Genomic DNA, 16,351 nt, shown 5'->3' with positions numbered 1-16,351 from the left:
ACAGACTCAGTGGAACAAAGGAAGCCAGATATACAAGCCTAAAGCTTCTCAAAGCCCCTCTGCACACTTTAAAAGCAGCAGTTCCTCTCCACTGGGAGGGGTGCTTGGGCAGTTCAGTTTAAAGAGAACACCTTCACTGAGTAGAGTAGCCCCAACACCAAGCTTCAGACAGAAAGTGCAAGAAAAAAATCCTAATGGGGTAAAAAGAAACTTTCTAATAAACTCCAGTATCTCTTTGCATGGTAATTTTTTTCCTGGGAATTCCCATATTTCAGCATTATTGCAGCCATGGGACTGCAGTGTAGTTATATAGCTGGTTTTAAACTTTAACACCAGAATTTTTTTTTCTCCTAGCAGGATGAAAAACAATACATGTTATGACTGGGCACCTCTAAGCCTCAACGTGTGGGAATTCTTCTGTAACTACAAATGACATGTCTAATGATAGCTCTAATGCCTTCTCTTTGCTTCATTCTGTTTGTACTACAAGCTGAAGCAAGTTTCAATGTAGTAAAAGCTCATACTAGGTACACCCAATTCATAATTGTTTTGATTTTATAAGCAAAGCTTACAGCTTAAAGTGATCAAGCAAAAAATGTCTGTTTGATAATCAATTGTTTGATGTTAAGATTATAATAGTTGTTTGATTGAAATCCCTTATTCAAATTAACAAGCATTAAAAAATCAATAGCATAAAAAAATTATATCAGATTTTAATGTACAGTAATTTCACGACCATATGGTGCACCGGACTATAAGGCGCACCCCTGGGGAGTCGGCAAAATTCGCAACTTTGTAGATCATATAAGGCACACTGGACTATAAGGTGCACTTTTTTTCTGCAGCGAGGCTCTGCCCCCAGCTCCCCCCGCACAGTTTCTGGCCAAGGCCCCGCCTCAACCTGGCAGCCATTGGCCCCCGGGCCCGCCTGTACCCGGAAGGAGGGGTGCCTTGGGCCCACAGGCCTGCCTGTACCTGGTGGGGCCAGGGCATGCCCGCCGCTGCTCCATGCCGCCTCTCCGGGGCTGGGGTATGGCCGCCACTGCTCCGTGTCCCCTCCACGGGGCCGGGGCGTGTCTGTGGAGGGGCCATCCCGCCTGCACGGGGACAGGGCGTGCCCGCCGCCGCTCCACCCCGCCTCATCCTGGCAGCCACGGCCCTGCCGGCTCCCCCCGCAGCTCGCAGCTGTCACTTCCGGGTAGGCAAATTTTTTGAACTCTGTCCATTATATAAGGCGCACCAGACTATGAGGCGCACTTCCGGGTTCCGGGGAAAAGTTTAGTCAAAAGGGTGTGCCTTATAGTCGTGAAATTACTGTATTTGATTATTTCATTTGGTGAAATAAGTTTATAAAACTAATAGAATGTACTGAACATCATTTTGTATCATAAGTATCATAATAAATATATCATTTTCTTTTCACTCTAAATAGTAAAGATTGAATTTTCAACCACATATTATTACATTGCAAAGGTGATGAGCCAATTCAAGATGGCAGTAAATTACAAAATACCGTAATTATACAGACTCACTTATGCCAAGTCTCACCTCTAATTAAAATGTCCAGTCAAACAGAGGCATTCTCTGCTGTTGTTATTTATCGCTCTCCAAAGACAGTATTAAGAAAAAGGAAAAGACAATGGACTTGGACCACCACACACTAAGTTTTAAATTTATCTAACATTAACCTTGCCAGTAGGAAAGTTCACCTTTTTTCCTTAATGTTATAGTGTTCTCTTATTTGAACAACTACTAACTACAAACCAGAAAAAGTTTGTTATATAACCCAGCTAAGTAGCCCTTTGTCTTTGTGAGTGAGCATTTGTGTCAGTCATGATGCAGGAGAGCATCTTTGGCAGCTCCCCTCTGCTTGGTAGCATGGCCACAGCTATTCTCTGTGCCACAACCACTGCCCCTCATGCCAGCTCCAGCAGGGCAGCTGACCCCAAAAACCCAAACTCAAGGTCAGCAGCATGCTAAGGGATTTGGGGGTGGAAGGGATAAGCATGCAGTCACCAAAGAAAAGCAAGGGCATGACCTGGCATTATGCTTAAACCACGCACTATAGTTTTTCATCTATAAATTGTTTTGAGTGGAAAAATAAATCAAGAATACCCCACTAGATTATTGGCTGCTTCCTGAATTAGTTTCTCAGATTGGCAGCCACTAAGATGTGTAGTGCTGACATTGCTTTAATTGCTCAGTCTGGCCTTTTCAAAAATATCTATTCATTCCAGAAGAGGGCTTTACTTTCCCTTTTATATTGTACTGCTCCAAGAGAGCCACTACAAATTCCACGAAGAAAATTTTTCTCTTAGTCTCAAAGATTTCTACCTCCAAAGAACAGACATCAGCAGAGCCCTGAAGCCTGTCAGACCCTGCTGAGGACAGAGAAAAGAAAAGAGTGGGAGGGATGAGAGAACTTGTAGCTGTTGTTTTCCACCGACTTCATCTCACAGTGGATGCACACTCTGGTTCAAGCTTTCTCCATGACTGAAATATTTCTAAGGACCCTTTGAGGTAGATTTTCAGCTATTTTCTATTGTGCAAAGTCACACTGGATGTCCTTAGCTGTCAGGGAACTTGAAAAAGAGCTTTTGTCTCAGTCTGATACCCAGATGGTTATTTTTTTAATCCCTCTGCAAAAGTTTGCTGAAGTTGGCTCACAGATTCCAAAGCTAGAGAGGGAGTACAGGCACCTACAGATCCTCTTCACATTATAATCACCTACTGTCCTTGCAATATTAGTCAGCAGGTGGAATGAAGGCAGAAGGGAAGCAATAAAGTTATGAAAGAGGGTAGTCAAGTAGTATTTGCTTTATATTAAATATATTTAGTCATACTTCACTGTTTTTTATTAAATGGAACAACATTTTGGTTTAAGAACATTACTCCCTTATTATGCAGAATGTATATTATCAGAGCAATAATCCAACTGGAATTAGTCAAGCATTCTTACAGAAAGAAAAAAAATTGATTTTGGTTTTCTCCTTTGTATTTACTTTCCTACTTTCTGTAATTTTTTCTTCAATATGTACATCCACAGCAGTATATACAAGGGCATGTAGATGCCTTCAGCTCATATACTAAACCAGCAGTCTTATAATCACATTTAATCTGGTTGTATTTAAAACCGAACAGATTTCTTACTGAGAACAACTTCCTAAATAGAGACAGTGTGAACCACCACAGGAATCAAAAAGAGTAAAGAAAGTGATTGTCAAGAGACTGCATTTTATACTGGCAGTTGAAACATTGTATAATTCTCATTTCAGTTTCTTTGTTGTTATTTCGTATGTTTACAGAAGCTTGAAAAAGGCTAGTCTTCATTTTACTACTTCATCTAATTGTTTTACTTTCTCTTGTCTTGAGACCAACTTTTTCTCCACAACAGTTACAGCATCTCAGACTATTTAATAATTAACAGAAATCATACCATTTAGAGTAGTAATTAACTATAGGCAAAAAAAGCCTCCCCCAAATCCACCACTCAGAAAAGAGAAACAATGCCTCATTTAGCAACAATTCTCCCGCCCTTCTTCCTCCCCTCCTTTCCAGCAAGTTTTCTTGGCTTAGTTAGCAGACCGCTCCTTCCTGGAAATAGGTCAGCTTCCAGCCTGAAGCCTCAGCATGTGTGAAAGCCTGAGACACTGCCTTTCCCTTCCAACAGTTCGGAATGCAACGAGATGCACCGAGGAGCTACCTCCTACAAAAACAGCCCAAACCTCATAGGACATGAATTGTGACTATAAACTTGGAGAGGCTGTGCTAACACAATAAGGAGCTGTCTATTTTGTTGTTCTGACACTGCTTCAGAATAAGAGATCTAATTAAATTTCTCCACAACTTTATTGGTTACTCTGCAAGACTTGTCTTTCTCCTGGTAACTCTCTACTTGTGGCCCAGACATTGCCTTCCTTGGCTGCCAGAGCAGACAAAAAAAATCCTCTCTTCATCTGTAGTTAAGAAATTTGGACAACCTACTATACACACAGACTGATTCCAAATAAATGCTTAGGAGCAGTTCCTGCAGGACTGACAACTTCCTATGAGTTTTTAATAAAGACAGCAAGTATTCAAGCCCACTCAAATTCATTATCTTGGCATGTTTCCATCCTTGTTTCCAGTGGTGAAAAGATATACTTTACAGAAAATTCACTTAAATTCCATCTTTTTGTTATGACATGCAGTTTTTCTTTTATCTTGGTACTAACAGGATTGGTCAACTTTGTCCTTAGAGTTCCAAAATTTTTTCTCAACACCACAAAAAGATTAAAATTATGTAAGGGTAACAAGCTGTACACACATATACGTTGTTTATGCAGTTGTCACTGACCTTCACAAGTAATGATGATAAACACAAAAAAACCTTGCATGCTTCCCTATGATAAAATTGACTTCCCAAGTGGCATTTCACTCCAGCAGTTTCTCTTCCCCTATGTCCACATTATCAGTGATTGCATTTTTTCCTTTTAAAACCAGGAATATTTCCAAATATAGTCAGAGGAGCATGAGCCACACTTCAACTGTAAGAGAGGAAATGTATGTCACCACATTGAAAGCAATGTGACTGCTATCTGTACACCCTATATGCCACATTTGCTCATCTCAGCTGCTATGAAAACATGAATTTACAAAGCAAAAATTCATGCTGTCACACAAATATCAGGAAGGAAAAGCAATCACAGGTATCTCTACTTCCCTACCCATATCACACTCTAGCCTATATGAAAATTACAGTGTTTTATAACATACTGTATGGTGTGTTATATCATATTATATCACTGTTAAATGTGACCTGAAAGGCTAGACTAGAAAATAGCTGAGGGACTTGCCAGCACCATCCATCCCTCTGCCACTCCAGTGTTACAGTCTAAAGCATGAGGACTGCGGTGGGTCCAGTGATCATTCCATCATACCAATTTTAGGACACACCTGTTTGAGACCCTGTTCCTCCCTCACAGCTTCTGAAGCCAGCTGGGAGCTGAGCTCTGTGCACTGTACACAGACAGCCATAGAAATAAGAGCAGCCTCAGCTGTAAAAAGTTTGCTGCATCAGCTTCCTGCAAAAAGAAAACCTCCAAAGCACCACAGGATGTATAATACAATACTTGGAAGAGCTATAATTATCAGAACATTTGTTCTCCTATGCCAGAAGTAATGACTACTACTCTCCTCTGATTTTAATGGGAGCTCATGGCTGGGCATCCTGAATGGTAGGCAGGTGGTCCCAATCACTAACCTGAAATTGCACCTTAATGCACCTTGAAATGATCAATTCTGGCACCAGATAGTGTCTAGTTAGAATTTGGGCACATTAAAATCAGGAAAACAATCCAGGAAGCCCAGACTTCAGCGCCTGGTTAGTCCACAATGAATCTAAAATTACCTGTCACTTAGCTTTCATTACACAAAGTTGCACAAAAGTTTAGAATATGAATCAAGTGTAAAAGTAGGCCTGACTAAGAGCAAAGTATTCTACCCTACTGTTAACCCACTCTGACACAGTAAGAGGCAATGAAGGATTTTCAACTTATTTATTTCTAATCGTAGTAATTTTTAATTATTTAACTAAATAACAAGTAAATTCTTTTTATGGATGACCAAATTACCAAATTGCATGGGTAGGTGGTCCAAAAGAGCCAACTCACAACTCCTCCCAGCTAAGTGTCTGGACATTAGGGCACAGGCCTGTCTGGAAACATGAATATACATCCTGGGATGAGCTGAGACCTTGTTTCAATATATGGGGTAGGCTGTTTGTCTGGCTGCTTTATTGCCAGGTTACAAAGATGCTTCTGGAAAACACTGAGAGGTAAATCTACATCATGGTGAGCCTTAGAGGAGAACCAGACCCATATTTCCAAGGGGAATATTACCATTACTTCTGAAACTGCTACCACTTGAAAAAAAAGCTGAACTGGACACCTGTTTCCCAAAATTCCTCCCCATCCTTGACCTCAGTAGAAGGAGGCACCTCAGGCTGGTGCCTGAGAAGGATGGGGTTCAAACACCCTTCATCCACCTCTTAGCTGCAGAAGCCTTCCTTCTTTGCAATAAGTTTTTTTTTTTTTGCATTTAAAGTGCTGAGTCCAAGGCACCTAACCCTGCACTCTGGGGTAGGGGGACCATGTTTTAGGTGAAGTGGGGCTGCAGCAACCATTCTCCCAGCCCTGAGCCCACACACCACACTAGGTCTACTCAGATGCCAGTGCTCAGGTTGGTGACAGGATAGCTGTAGTCAGAGTCTAGAAGGAAGTTATTTTCTTTTATTGTGGGGTTTTTTGGTGGTTTTTTTTTGTTGTTGTAAAATGCAGCCATTGTACATTTTGGGGTCAGAGAGAAGGGCCCATGTACATTTAAGAAGACTTTTCTGGAGATAATACTTGCTTCCACAAAACCAGAACAGTTGCTTTTTTGTCTTCACAGAACCAAAGTCTATTGTAGCTCTCAGCTTCTCAGAAGGACAACCCCAGAGACTCAAGTATTTTTCTACTGTTCAATATGATGAACTGGCTTTTGGCAGCTTGGAAGGGAAAACAAAAGTTTAAAAAGACCCGTACCAACCCCCACTCCCCTCCCTCCCTCTCTCTCCCCAAAAAAAGAAAAAAAAGTAGAGACAGTGAAGCAAAAGGATATTTGGCTAGAGTTAAATGGATAACTATTATTAGCAGAGCTGAAGGACTACTATGTCAGCAGCACTGCTGGATTTTTTCTCTGTTTATTGTTTTGCCCATCCTAGTAAGAGCTCCTTCTCAGTAATTTCTGCTATTTTATATTTGACCTATATGTATTTCAGGTACGTTTAAATGGGAAGTGTATTTGGAGAGCACAGTTAAAGGAAGTGTTATGTCACTTTTTTTTTTTCTATGCAGGAAAGGTTAGCTAAATTATAATTTGAGGAATTTCAGCTAAATCTGAGTTTAATACTGTAAATTCAACGAGTTCTATGTGCGTCTAAAGTACTGCACATAAAGACAACTTAATGTTATACTACACAGTAGGAATACTGGATAAAGTAGATTTAAAATTCATTATTACAGACTGCTATCATTGTCTTCTTAGAATTTACTGTTAAGAAAATACAATAATTTAAAAATTATTAATAAAATGTTGTGTTATTCTTTAATTAGCAATTAATATTCTCTTCAACCAGAAAGTTCAAGTAAGAACACAGTCACAGAGCCATTTAAGTCACACACCCTCCTCTGCAGTGATATTTGGTAACTATCTAGGATGCACTAGTTGCCTCAAGACATAATATTCCACTTGCTGCTGTTTTGGATAGGTGCCTCAACGGGATTCTTCTGTGTTTTACTCTCCTTATTGTAGCATGTTGCTATTAAGAAACCAGGACACAACTCTTGACACAGGTTGCCCTGATTCAACACCTACCAGTAGACATCTACTCAGCTAAGAAAATGGGACTAGCTAGAATAAATTTAGGCCTGAATTGCAGTAATTTACTCTTTTGTTCTTTTAGACGAATATATAATGAAGCAGAATCTCTTACCCACTGTGCTTTCACAGCTGAAAGGAAACTTGAACACAGCAGTCACAGAAACTGAGGAATTATTTCCACTGCTGGGCATGTGGAAATTTAGACACATTGATAGATAATTCATTCCATGGTTTACCTGTGTGCAGCTGCCTTGCTTCAGGCAACACAGAGCATGGCACAGGCATATCCCACAGAAGGTGCTGGGTTGTCAACTTCTAGTAACAGCATCCTTAGCTGCACTCTGCATGCAGAACTAGCACAAGGCAGCTCCTCCTCAGGTAAGAGCACTGATCTTGCAGCTGGCTGAGGTAGTTTCCCAGGCAATTCAGTTGGTAAAGCAGCCTGGTCATCTCCAGTCTTATCATCGTACACAGCTTTGTATCACAGTGTTAACACACCATTAGCTGCTGCCAGCTTTTCTTGTGTAAAGTCACTTATGTTTGAGACAGATAGCTAGACAAGCAGATAGATTAGCTGCCATATAGATAAAAGGTAAAAACCTAGCTCAATCCTCCACACCCATCCACGCCCCACTCACATCTCCATCCTCAAATTCAACTATCGTCTTAGGTATTTCTACTGTGCAACATACTTCCTCCCTGATGTCTGCTGTTCACAGTAACTTGCCCCAAGATTTCTTTATTGTCTGTCCTTTAGAAATAATTAAAAATGTTATGCAAGGAGATTCGTGTGATTAAGAACAAAAAAATAAAATAAAAAGTCATGCAACTATATGATATAAGGGAAGAACTTATAAACTTGGAAGGAGATTGCAAAGGGCAAAATAAATCAGGAATAAGGCAAGCATTCCATCAGGGCTGTGCATAACTTCCAAGCCCTTCACCCTGTCTAAAAGCAATTTGAAAGGGACAAAAGAATCCGTGACATTCATCATGTGTGACATTCAACCATGCAGATGCCATTCAGTTGCACACAAAATGTCTTTGCTCATCCTCCATTCAAAGAGTCTGTGTTGATCCTACTTCTTTGCCTGTTCTTTTAAGTCCTGAATAATATGCAAGTCTTATTATATTCTTTACAGCCTGTGCATCTCCAGGAGAAAATAAAATTTTCCCCTTTGAAGATCCTGAAATGATACCTAGTGAATAATTCAAAATAAAAATTACCAGCACTCAGAATATTTAGTTTATTTGGCAATTCAGAAATCTCAGCCTAATTTGGAAGTGATGGAAATGCTTATGTTGACTCCACTAAGTGCCTTTAGTATTCCACCACCTTCAGAAAATGATTACAGGATGAGCAGGAAGAAGATTATTGCATACTGCTTCACAAAGATACATACTCACACTCAAACGATATAGACAGAAGGTATCATTTATCCTGTGTAATTCACACTCATTTATTTTCATTATCCTTTTATCAGTGCCTTAAGAAGGGATATGCTTCTATAACTATTTAGCATAGACATATGTCAGTCTTCCACCTAAGGGTTTATAAATAAAAATTCTTCTGTGTTATCACTTTCAAGAGAAAACAAAACTAAGGCTCAGACAGTTCTCTGATATCCTTGAGTAATTTAAATTGGAACAGTAGAGCCAAATTATTTACACAAAAAATAAGCTTATCAACTTGTTCTGTCTTGCCGCGCAGGGTCTGAAATCCCAACACTGCGCAGTATCACAGGGGCCAGAGATCACTATGTGAAAAAGAAGCTCTAAACATTAAAACTGCTAATGGAAATGTCCTAAGCCAAGCAGATAACATGTGTTGGTATGCAAGTGCATGGCTATGCCGATGAGAATCCAGCCTGTGTCCTGTCTGCATTTCAGCACGGTCACCATGGAAATGGGAACCAGCCTGCACAGAGCCTAACAAAGGAAACCTTTAAATGAAAATAACAACACTGGATAGAGGCTGCACAAGATTTCTGCTGGGGAAAATGACTTGCTTTACTCATCTAGAGACCCAGAAATCCCCTTCTACCTGCATTAATCCCAAAGGAAAGTACCTTATTCACATTTAGCTGGTTTGACATTAAGCCATTACACTGGCAGTTCCAGTTATTAGCCTACATAAAAATACATCACATGAAGTACACACAAACCTCATTTTCATTCATTCAAAATTACAATAGTGAAGAAAGACCACAATGAATAATATTTATATAGTGGCTAGGAAGCAGAATGAAAAAAAGGACTAGCTGTACTTTTACTTTAACTTCATAAATTGAAGTTTTGTGACACTGAATCAGAAAAGCAAAGAACAATACACAGGCTGTTCCAGAGAGAGGCAGCACACAGTTAAAACTTGTTGGTAGGATCTCATGTGGACTTTGACCAAATTATGCACAAATAAATATTAACTGTTAATGTGTTTAGGTGTTTGATGTAATAGCCTGTATGCTTTCTAAAATAAACATAATACAAAATACAAGTCCTGTAATGCAGTATGAATGAAGCCTTACTTCAATCTGAAATGCTGTGAGAGGCAAGACTCCAAAAATAATATGTAGTAGTGCTGCTACTACTTGCTACCTGAGAAAGAAGGAAAAACTAGAGATGGGTTTACTTTAAGAATTCATAGCTGGGTCCTGCTTTCAAGTCATCTCCAAATTATAGAATGATTTTTAACATTAACATTACTCACATCAAGGTATCAAAAGATGACCACAAAGAAGAAGAAAGGCAGAAATCAAAACAGACTGTACAGATTTAAATTGGTGTGCATGGATGCATGCTAAAAGCATTTCCACCCCAACTTTTAGCTTCATTTATTGCACCAAATGTTCAATTCCCATTTTATGTTCAGTTATCAGTTTAGTCCATTCTGCTCTGTGCATTACCATGTACTTTTTATGTGTATGATTTGAACCCCAGCAGCTTCCCTGTTGATTATTACCTACATATCTCAACCATAAACATTCAAGTATTTGCATCTGACAGAGGATTTATTTTCCAACTGAAGTGAAATGAGAGATCATCCTTAGCTCCATTAAAAAAAAAAGAAAGGAACTTACCACTTTTGGATATCTAGTGATACAGCTAAAACCTTTTTTTTTTTTTCACATTTAAAATACAATTTCCATTGACTTCAGCCACAGCTGTGAATACAAAGTAGTTTTGCACATCAAGATGCACTTGCACAACTAGCTCAAGTGACAGCTTCCAGTGAAAAACTTTTCCAGCTTTCCTCCCTTCTCTGGCCACAAGTTCTGACTGTCCTCTATGCCAACACTAACAAATAAATTGCTTAAGTGAGTGGGATCAGTTTAGCTCATCTCCAAAACTAACCTGGCTCAAAAGGGGGAAAAAATTATTGAAGCAAATGGGTCCCTGACCTGTTCCCCAGACTAAGCCATAGTGATAGTGCAGAGAAACTGGTGGAAACATGAAAATATGAGTGGATGAAATGTCCTTGCAACGACAGCTCCACATTCAGGTCAGCTTAACCAGATCGTGAAAACACAGCTTCAGTTTTGAGAACCCCTGGCTGAGCAAAGAGAAAGAGAAGAACACAAAAGCTCCAACCACATGTCAAAGATTTGGTTTAAATGACTCATCTGAAATTGTACTCAGCTTTTGCAGAAAAAAAATAAGAGAGAGAAAAGAAGAATTCACTTTTGTAAAGTAAAAATAAAAATTTATTTGTCTTAGTCCTACACTTCATCCTCATTCATTAGAACACTTTCTAATTTCAAAACTAAGCAAGGCAAGAGTTCCAGCTCATTCTCGGATCACACCATCTTTGCACTGATGTGCAAAAGAAACAAATCCAGGTGGCTAACTTATTCTGGGCACTTCCCAACTTTTGCATGTTAAATGCCATTACCACAGCTTCCATCTCAGTTTAAACAAAAGTGTACTGAAGAAAAAGAGTTTGTAAGTAAGGCCTCCTATTCCTCTGTAGGGTCTTACAGCCCATTAATTACAAAGTCCCCATCACTGGAAATTCTCTACTCTAAACACACCCACTTTCAGATAGATCTGTTTCCTCCTGCAGTCTACCTGGGTCCCACAGAGAGACTTGAGAATCCATGGCACTTGTGTGGTAGACCTGTAGCCCAAAAGGCATAACCCTTATGTCGCTGCAAGCTTTCATTTCAGAGTTAAAGAGTTCAAGTGGACTTCACAGAGTGGAGATTTTATGAATGTGCTGAGAGCTGCATCATTCACATCCTGGGTTGCTGGAGGAAGGTGTATGTTACACTTCAATGCGAAGGCTTGCTGAGATAGTATAGATGAAGTCACCCCAAATTTTACTTCCTCCCCTAGGTATGGTACTCCAACAATATCACTTCATAATTCATTCTGAAGTGAATTATTCTTATAAAAAGGAGAACAAGCTGATTCATCTGAATCATCAGGAAACAGTGAGGAGCATGCATTACAGATAGTCAGCAGACTGTCATCCAGACGCAAACTGGAAAGCAGAGTGACTTAACAACTATGGATATTGCTGCAAAAATAACAAATAATATGAGAAGTTGAGAGAAATTGTTTGCGTTTGGAGGTGTAGATCTAAGACCTCACACAAAATCACCTGACTAAGGTGCACAACTAGGTGGACATAAACTAACTTAGAATCTAGCTGATAAAAATGCACCTCTTTCCATAGGAATACAGTTTTGCAAAGATTTGTTAACTGGCCAAATTTAGGTAGACAATGCAAATAGTGCCTTCCTGCCAAATTCAAATATCTCCTCTGAAGCATGAGGGCACTAAAGCTTTCCAAAGAAAATGTTACCAGAATTGATCCCAGGAAAGCTACTGTATTTTCCACTGGCTTCACTCTCGAGGAGAGCTGGGCTGTCTTGGCTCTGACTTTTAAGAACAGGATAAGGAAAAAAAATGCATGCAGAAAATGTAAATTTAAAGAAATGTACGTGGCAAATCTATCAGCAGCATGTTGTAACAGAAAAGTTTCTGGCTTTGTTGCATAGGTTGCCCTGTTAATGCATCATTTATTCCTCTTAACATAATCTACTTCTCTATGCCATATAATTTTTGGTCAACAATTAACAAGGCTGGTAGGAAAAATCATGCTATCAAAATGATCTCTTCTTCAGATCTCTTCTTCTCATCTACAAAGTCCTAATGACTTTCCAGACACAAAAATACACATCAGCAAAAAGCAACCCACTACTTCACTGTTGCACTATTTTTAGCTGAATTTACAGACACAACAAAGCACCTCATACGACTCACCTAATACAGCTGATAATTCAGAAGTTAATATACTGACATAAAATCAAATAAGGAATAACTTGGAATATTTTCCCGAAGTAATGACTAATTCAGCTAAGCTATCCCAATTCAGTTTAAGAATATCAGCTTTGAAAGTAAACAAGTTTCACTAGAATTCAAGCAATTTGAAAACTATTGTGGGAGAGCTACAAGAGCATCACCATAGCAGAACTCTAAAAACACTTAAGGAAAACTCTTTGTCCTGAAAGGTTCTTTTTGTTGCTAGTCCTACAAGATCAAAAAAGCCTGAGCAAGTATTAACCCAGTAATTTCATCCACTAATATCAAATGTCATGACACATCTGAAATCAAAATTATGACAGCTTTCAGATGTACAAATTGAAATAAATCATGAATAGTGCCCGAAAGAAGTTGACCTATACCACTTCTGTCATTCACAATGCCAGGGGAATTTTCCTCTCATAAGTCCTTATCTTCTGCTTTCAGCACTGCTCTGCAAGCCTTAAGACCCCATGAATTACAGGCAGTGTTCATGGACCTGGTTTTTAGTAGCCGTAGCCAGGAGAATAAAGGATAAATTAAACAAAAGTACAAGGTGAAATGCTTTGCCCATTGGTACTTTCCAGAATTTTTCTTTTTTAAAAAAATTGCCAGGTTGTTTTTGTGCTATATATCACATCACAGGTTAATATTTTTGTATTTTATTTCATACCCTGCAGCCACACATTCCACTGCAGTATTCACTATAGTTACTGAAAGAACAAGTTAGAACAGCTCATCAGTGAAAACTCATTTTCATGCTGCCTCTTCGGTGACTTGCTAATTAAGGGTTTGTGAGAGTATACAGTAATATTAAAGCTCTGAAACTGCCTGGGAATTTGCTTATGGCAAGTGAATATAATTGCTTATAGTTCCCAGGAAAATAGATGTAATGGTAATTAAGGTAGCCAAGAGACGGAGGAGATGGTTCAAGTTTCCCTATCCTTTTCCAGGGAACGTATCTGCCCAACAGTGTAGCAACAGACCTAGAGGACTCCTGCAAATAGGAACAGCATTCATAAAGAGAACATCATCTGAAAAGGCATAATCGTCACGGAACCTTAAATTCACACACCAGGCTGTCCCCGCTCCCTCCGCGCCTTACGGGCAGTGAATCCCGGGGCTTTAGCCCGCTTTGGAATCGCCGCGCACGCAGCCGGAGGGGCCGCGCCCGAGGCCGCCCCGCTCCTCACCTCTCACCGCGGGGGCACCTTCCCTCCTTCCCTCCCTCCCTCCCTCGCCCTTCCCGGCCCCGGAGCGCGGGACGGACGGACGGACGTACCCAGCGCGAGGAGCAGGGCCGGCAGCGCCGTGCCCGCAGAGCCCATGTCCGGCGGTGCGAGGGCAGATCCCGAGCTGGCCGCTTCCCAGGGCCACACTGAGCGCCACCTGCTCCGAGCCGCCCCCAAATACTCCTCCTCCTCCTTTTCCTCCTCCTCCTCGTCCCCGCCCCCTGCCTCCGCGGCCGCGGAGGGGCCGGAGCGAGCTCCTCCCGTCTGCAGCTCCCGCGGTGCTGGCCCCTGCTGCCGGGCTGCTCCCCCCGGTTCTCCCCCGGTGTTATTCCCGAAGGAGAGCCCCCCGCCCTCGCCCCGCCTGGCGCTGCCCAAGACTGCGTGCCCTAGCCTCATGTAAGGAAGGAGCGCTCCGGGATCGGGACACCCATCATCCCCGCCCTGGGTACCCTGCGCGTTTTGGAGAGCTGGGGATGCCTCTTTTTCTTTGGCAGCAGTAACCTGTAGAATAGTCTTTAAACCTGTATTTGTTGAACAAGGTAGAATGGCTGTCTTCCTCTCTTCCTGCACATTTTACGACACTGAGTCTTTATCTTCTTCTTTAAATGAAATTCTTGCAGAATATGCCCTCGGCTATGCAGGAATGAAACAGGATCCAGAAGCCTTGCCACACAACTGTCTCTAGCTTGGCAATGATGGTGAGGATGAATGGCCTAGACAAAATAACTGCCTGCGTTGCCTTAGATGCCAGGCCAATATCCTAGAAGACAAAGAGAATCTAAGCCAGTAAAAATAGGGAGGTGAGGAGTTTGGCTTCCTACGAAATCAGGAGTTCTTATGCAAGGTGCTGTGTAGCTTTCAGCCTGCCTATCCTTGTCAGCGCTGCTTGAATACTGTATGTGCACAGTATTTGAGAAACATGCATTTTCTCCACGCCAGAGTTCCAGTAAATATTAAAATTTATGGCACTACCTTTTCATATGGCATGTATTTCATTTTGTACAATGAATTCTGCTGAATAATTTGAACTTCTTGGCATTAACATTGTGTAATAAAAAAGACAGTTGGCCTGGAAAATCGAAATAAAAAAGCTTTCTTCTTTCACCCTTCTTGGCATCTAGGTCATAGCCCTTTAGGTGTGACGCACTGTAGCTATTATTTAAGGAGCACATGTATTCTCGCAGCTTCTTACTGTTTTAACATTTGGAAACTGAGCTCTAAGTTAAAATGAAGAAGTTTGTTGGCATTTGTAAGCAGGTGGAGTTATTCAACAGGTTTTTTCAGACATGGGTTTTATATGGACATTATGCAGTTAAAGAAATCTCCACCAGGATGTTAAAATCCACTTCATGAAAGTGCAGCAAAGACCTGTCTTTGTATAACTTACATTGAATTCTTTTATGTATTTACTTTATAGGACACACAGGAGTGTTACCCATTCTAATGCAAGAGCTTGTTCATGGACTCAGAGTGAGCACTTCCCAAGACACTGGTCACTGCTGAACTCCAAAGCCCTTTCCAAAACCCTTGGTCAGTCATCACCAGGGATGACCCACAGGTCTCTGGGAGCACTCTGCTTCCTTTGCACGGTGTCATAGAGGACCTGCAGACACCTCAAGCAGTATCAAAGTCAAGATATTGAAACAGTAACACCAGCTTCAGCACCCAGACTGATCCTGTGACCAACAGGAAAATTGTGATGGGAAGAACAGCCACGGGAGTTTTCTTTCCATCTGCACTGAGTGTATACACGTACGTGTCACTCCAGGACAAGAAGGAAAAGCTATACTTCCCGAAGGAAGAAGAAAAACACTTATTAATAAATGCTAATGAAAGGACAATAGAAAACAGCAAACAAAACCCCATAGCATAGAGAAAAATGGTTTCTTAATAATGGAATAAACCTAGAATTGCCCTCTGCCCCACCCTAAAATAACCTCTGCAGACTAATGTCTCAGTTTACTAAGAAACAATGTCTTTGACTCAGTTACATCATTCTAATTATAAATATGCCCTTAGGATATGAAACTTTCATTCTCATGCAGACACAATGTGGAGGACTAATTTCTCACACACAAAGGCTGTCTCCCAAGGTGTTTACAAAGAATAGGTTGTAGGAGAATAAATACTGTGACAATTACTGTACTCCCTTAGATTAATGCTTTTATTTTAAATTATTTTAAGCCATTTGATAAAAACTTTCTCATATAATCTTGAACTGTACTTTGCATATTGTAGGAAACAAGAGTTTTTATATTGTGTTTTTAATGTTTCACCTTTTTTGACTCACTTCAGAAATTATATACATATACTGCACATATTCAGGGAAGTTATTATTTATTATTGTTCATTACAATGATGATCAAATTACTCAGAGAACAGTTTGGTTAGTGCTCCTTATCTCTGCAGTATAA

The 16,351-nt window shown here is 40.5% G+C and overlaps 1 protein-coding gene across 2 annotated transcripts in view; it reads right to left on the bottom strand.

The window, feature by feature from the left end:
* Positions 1-14,468, bottom strand: part of ITGA2 (integrin subunit alpha 2) — a 70,287-nt gene extending 55,819 nt beyond the window's left edge. Inside the window, exon 1 of one of the 2 annotated variants that reach the window (XM_033085098.1) lies at positions 13,988-14,468. In XM_033085098.1, coding sequence (XP_032940989.1) covers positions 13,988-14,333 — 346 coding nt within the window. In that variant the 5' untranslated portion in view covers positions 14,334-14,468. Of the gene's footprint in view, positions 1-4,336; positions 4,494-13,987 lie in introns of those variants that run through there. The other variant, XM_033085096.2, reaches the window with a different exon arrangement.
* Positions 14,469-16,351: the final 1,883 nt, after the last annotated feature.

This window comes from Catharus ustulatus, chromosome Z, assembly GCF_009819885.2.
Source record: "Catharus ustulatus isolate bCatUst1 chromosome Z, bCatUst1.pri.v2, whole genome shotgun sequence".
NCBI lineage: Eukaryota > Metazoa > Chordata > Aves > Passeriformes > Turdidae > Catharus > Catharus ustulatus.
Note: the sequence above shows the minus strand (reverse complement) of the source record. Positions and strands in the feature narration are given on the sequence as shown.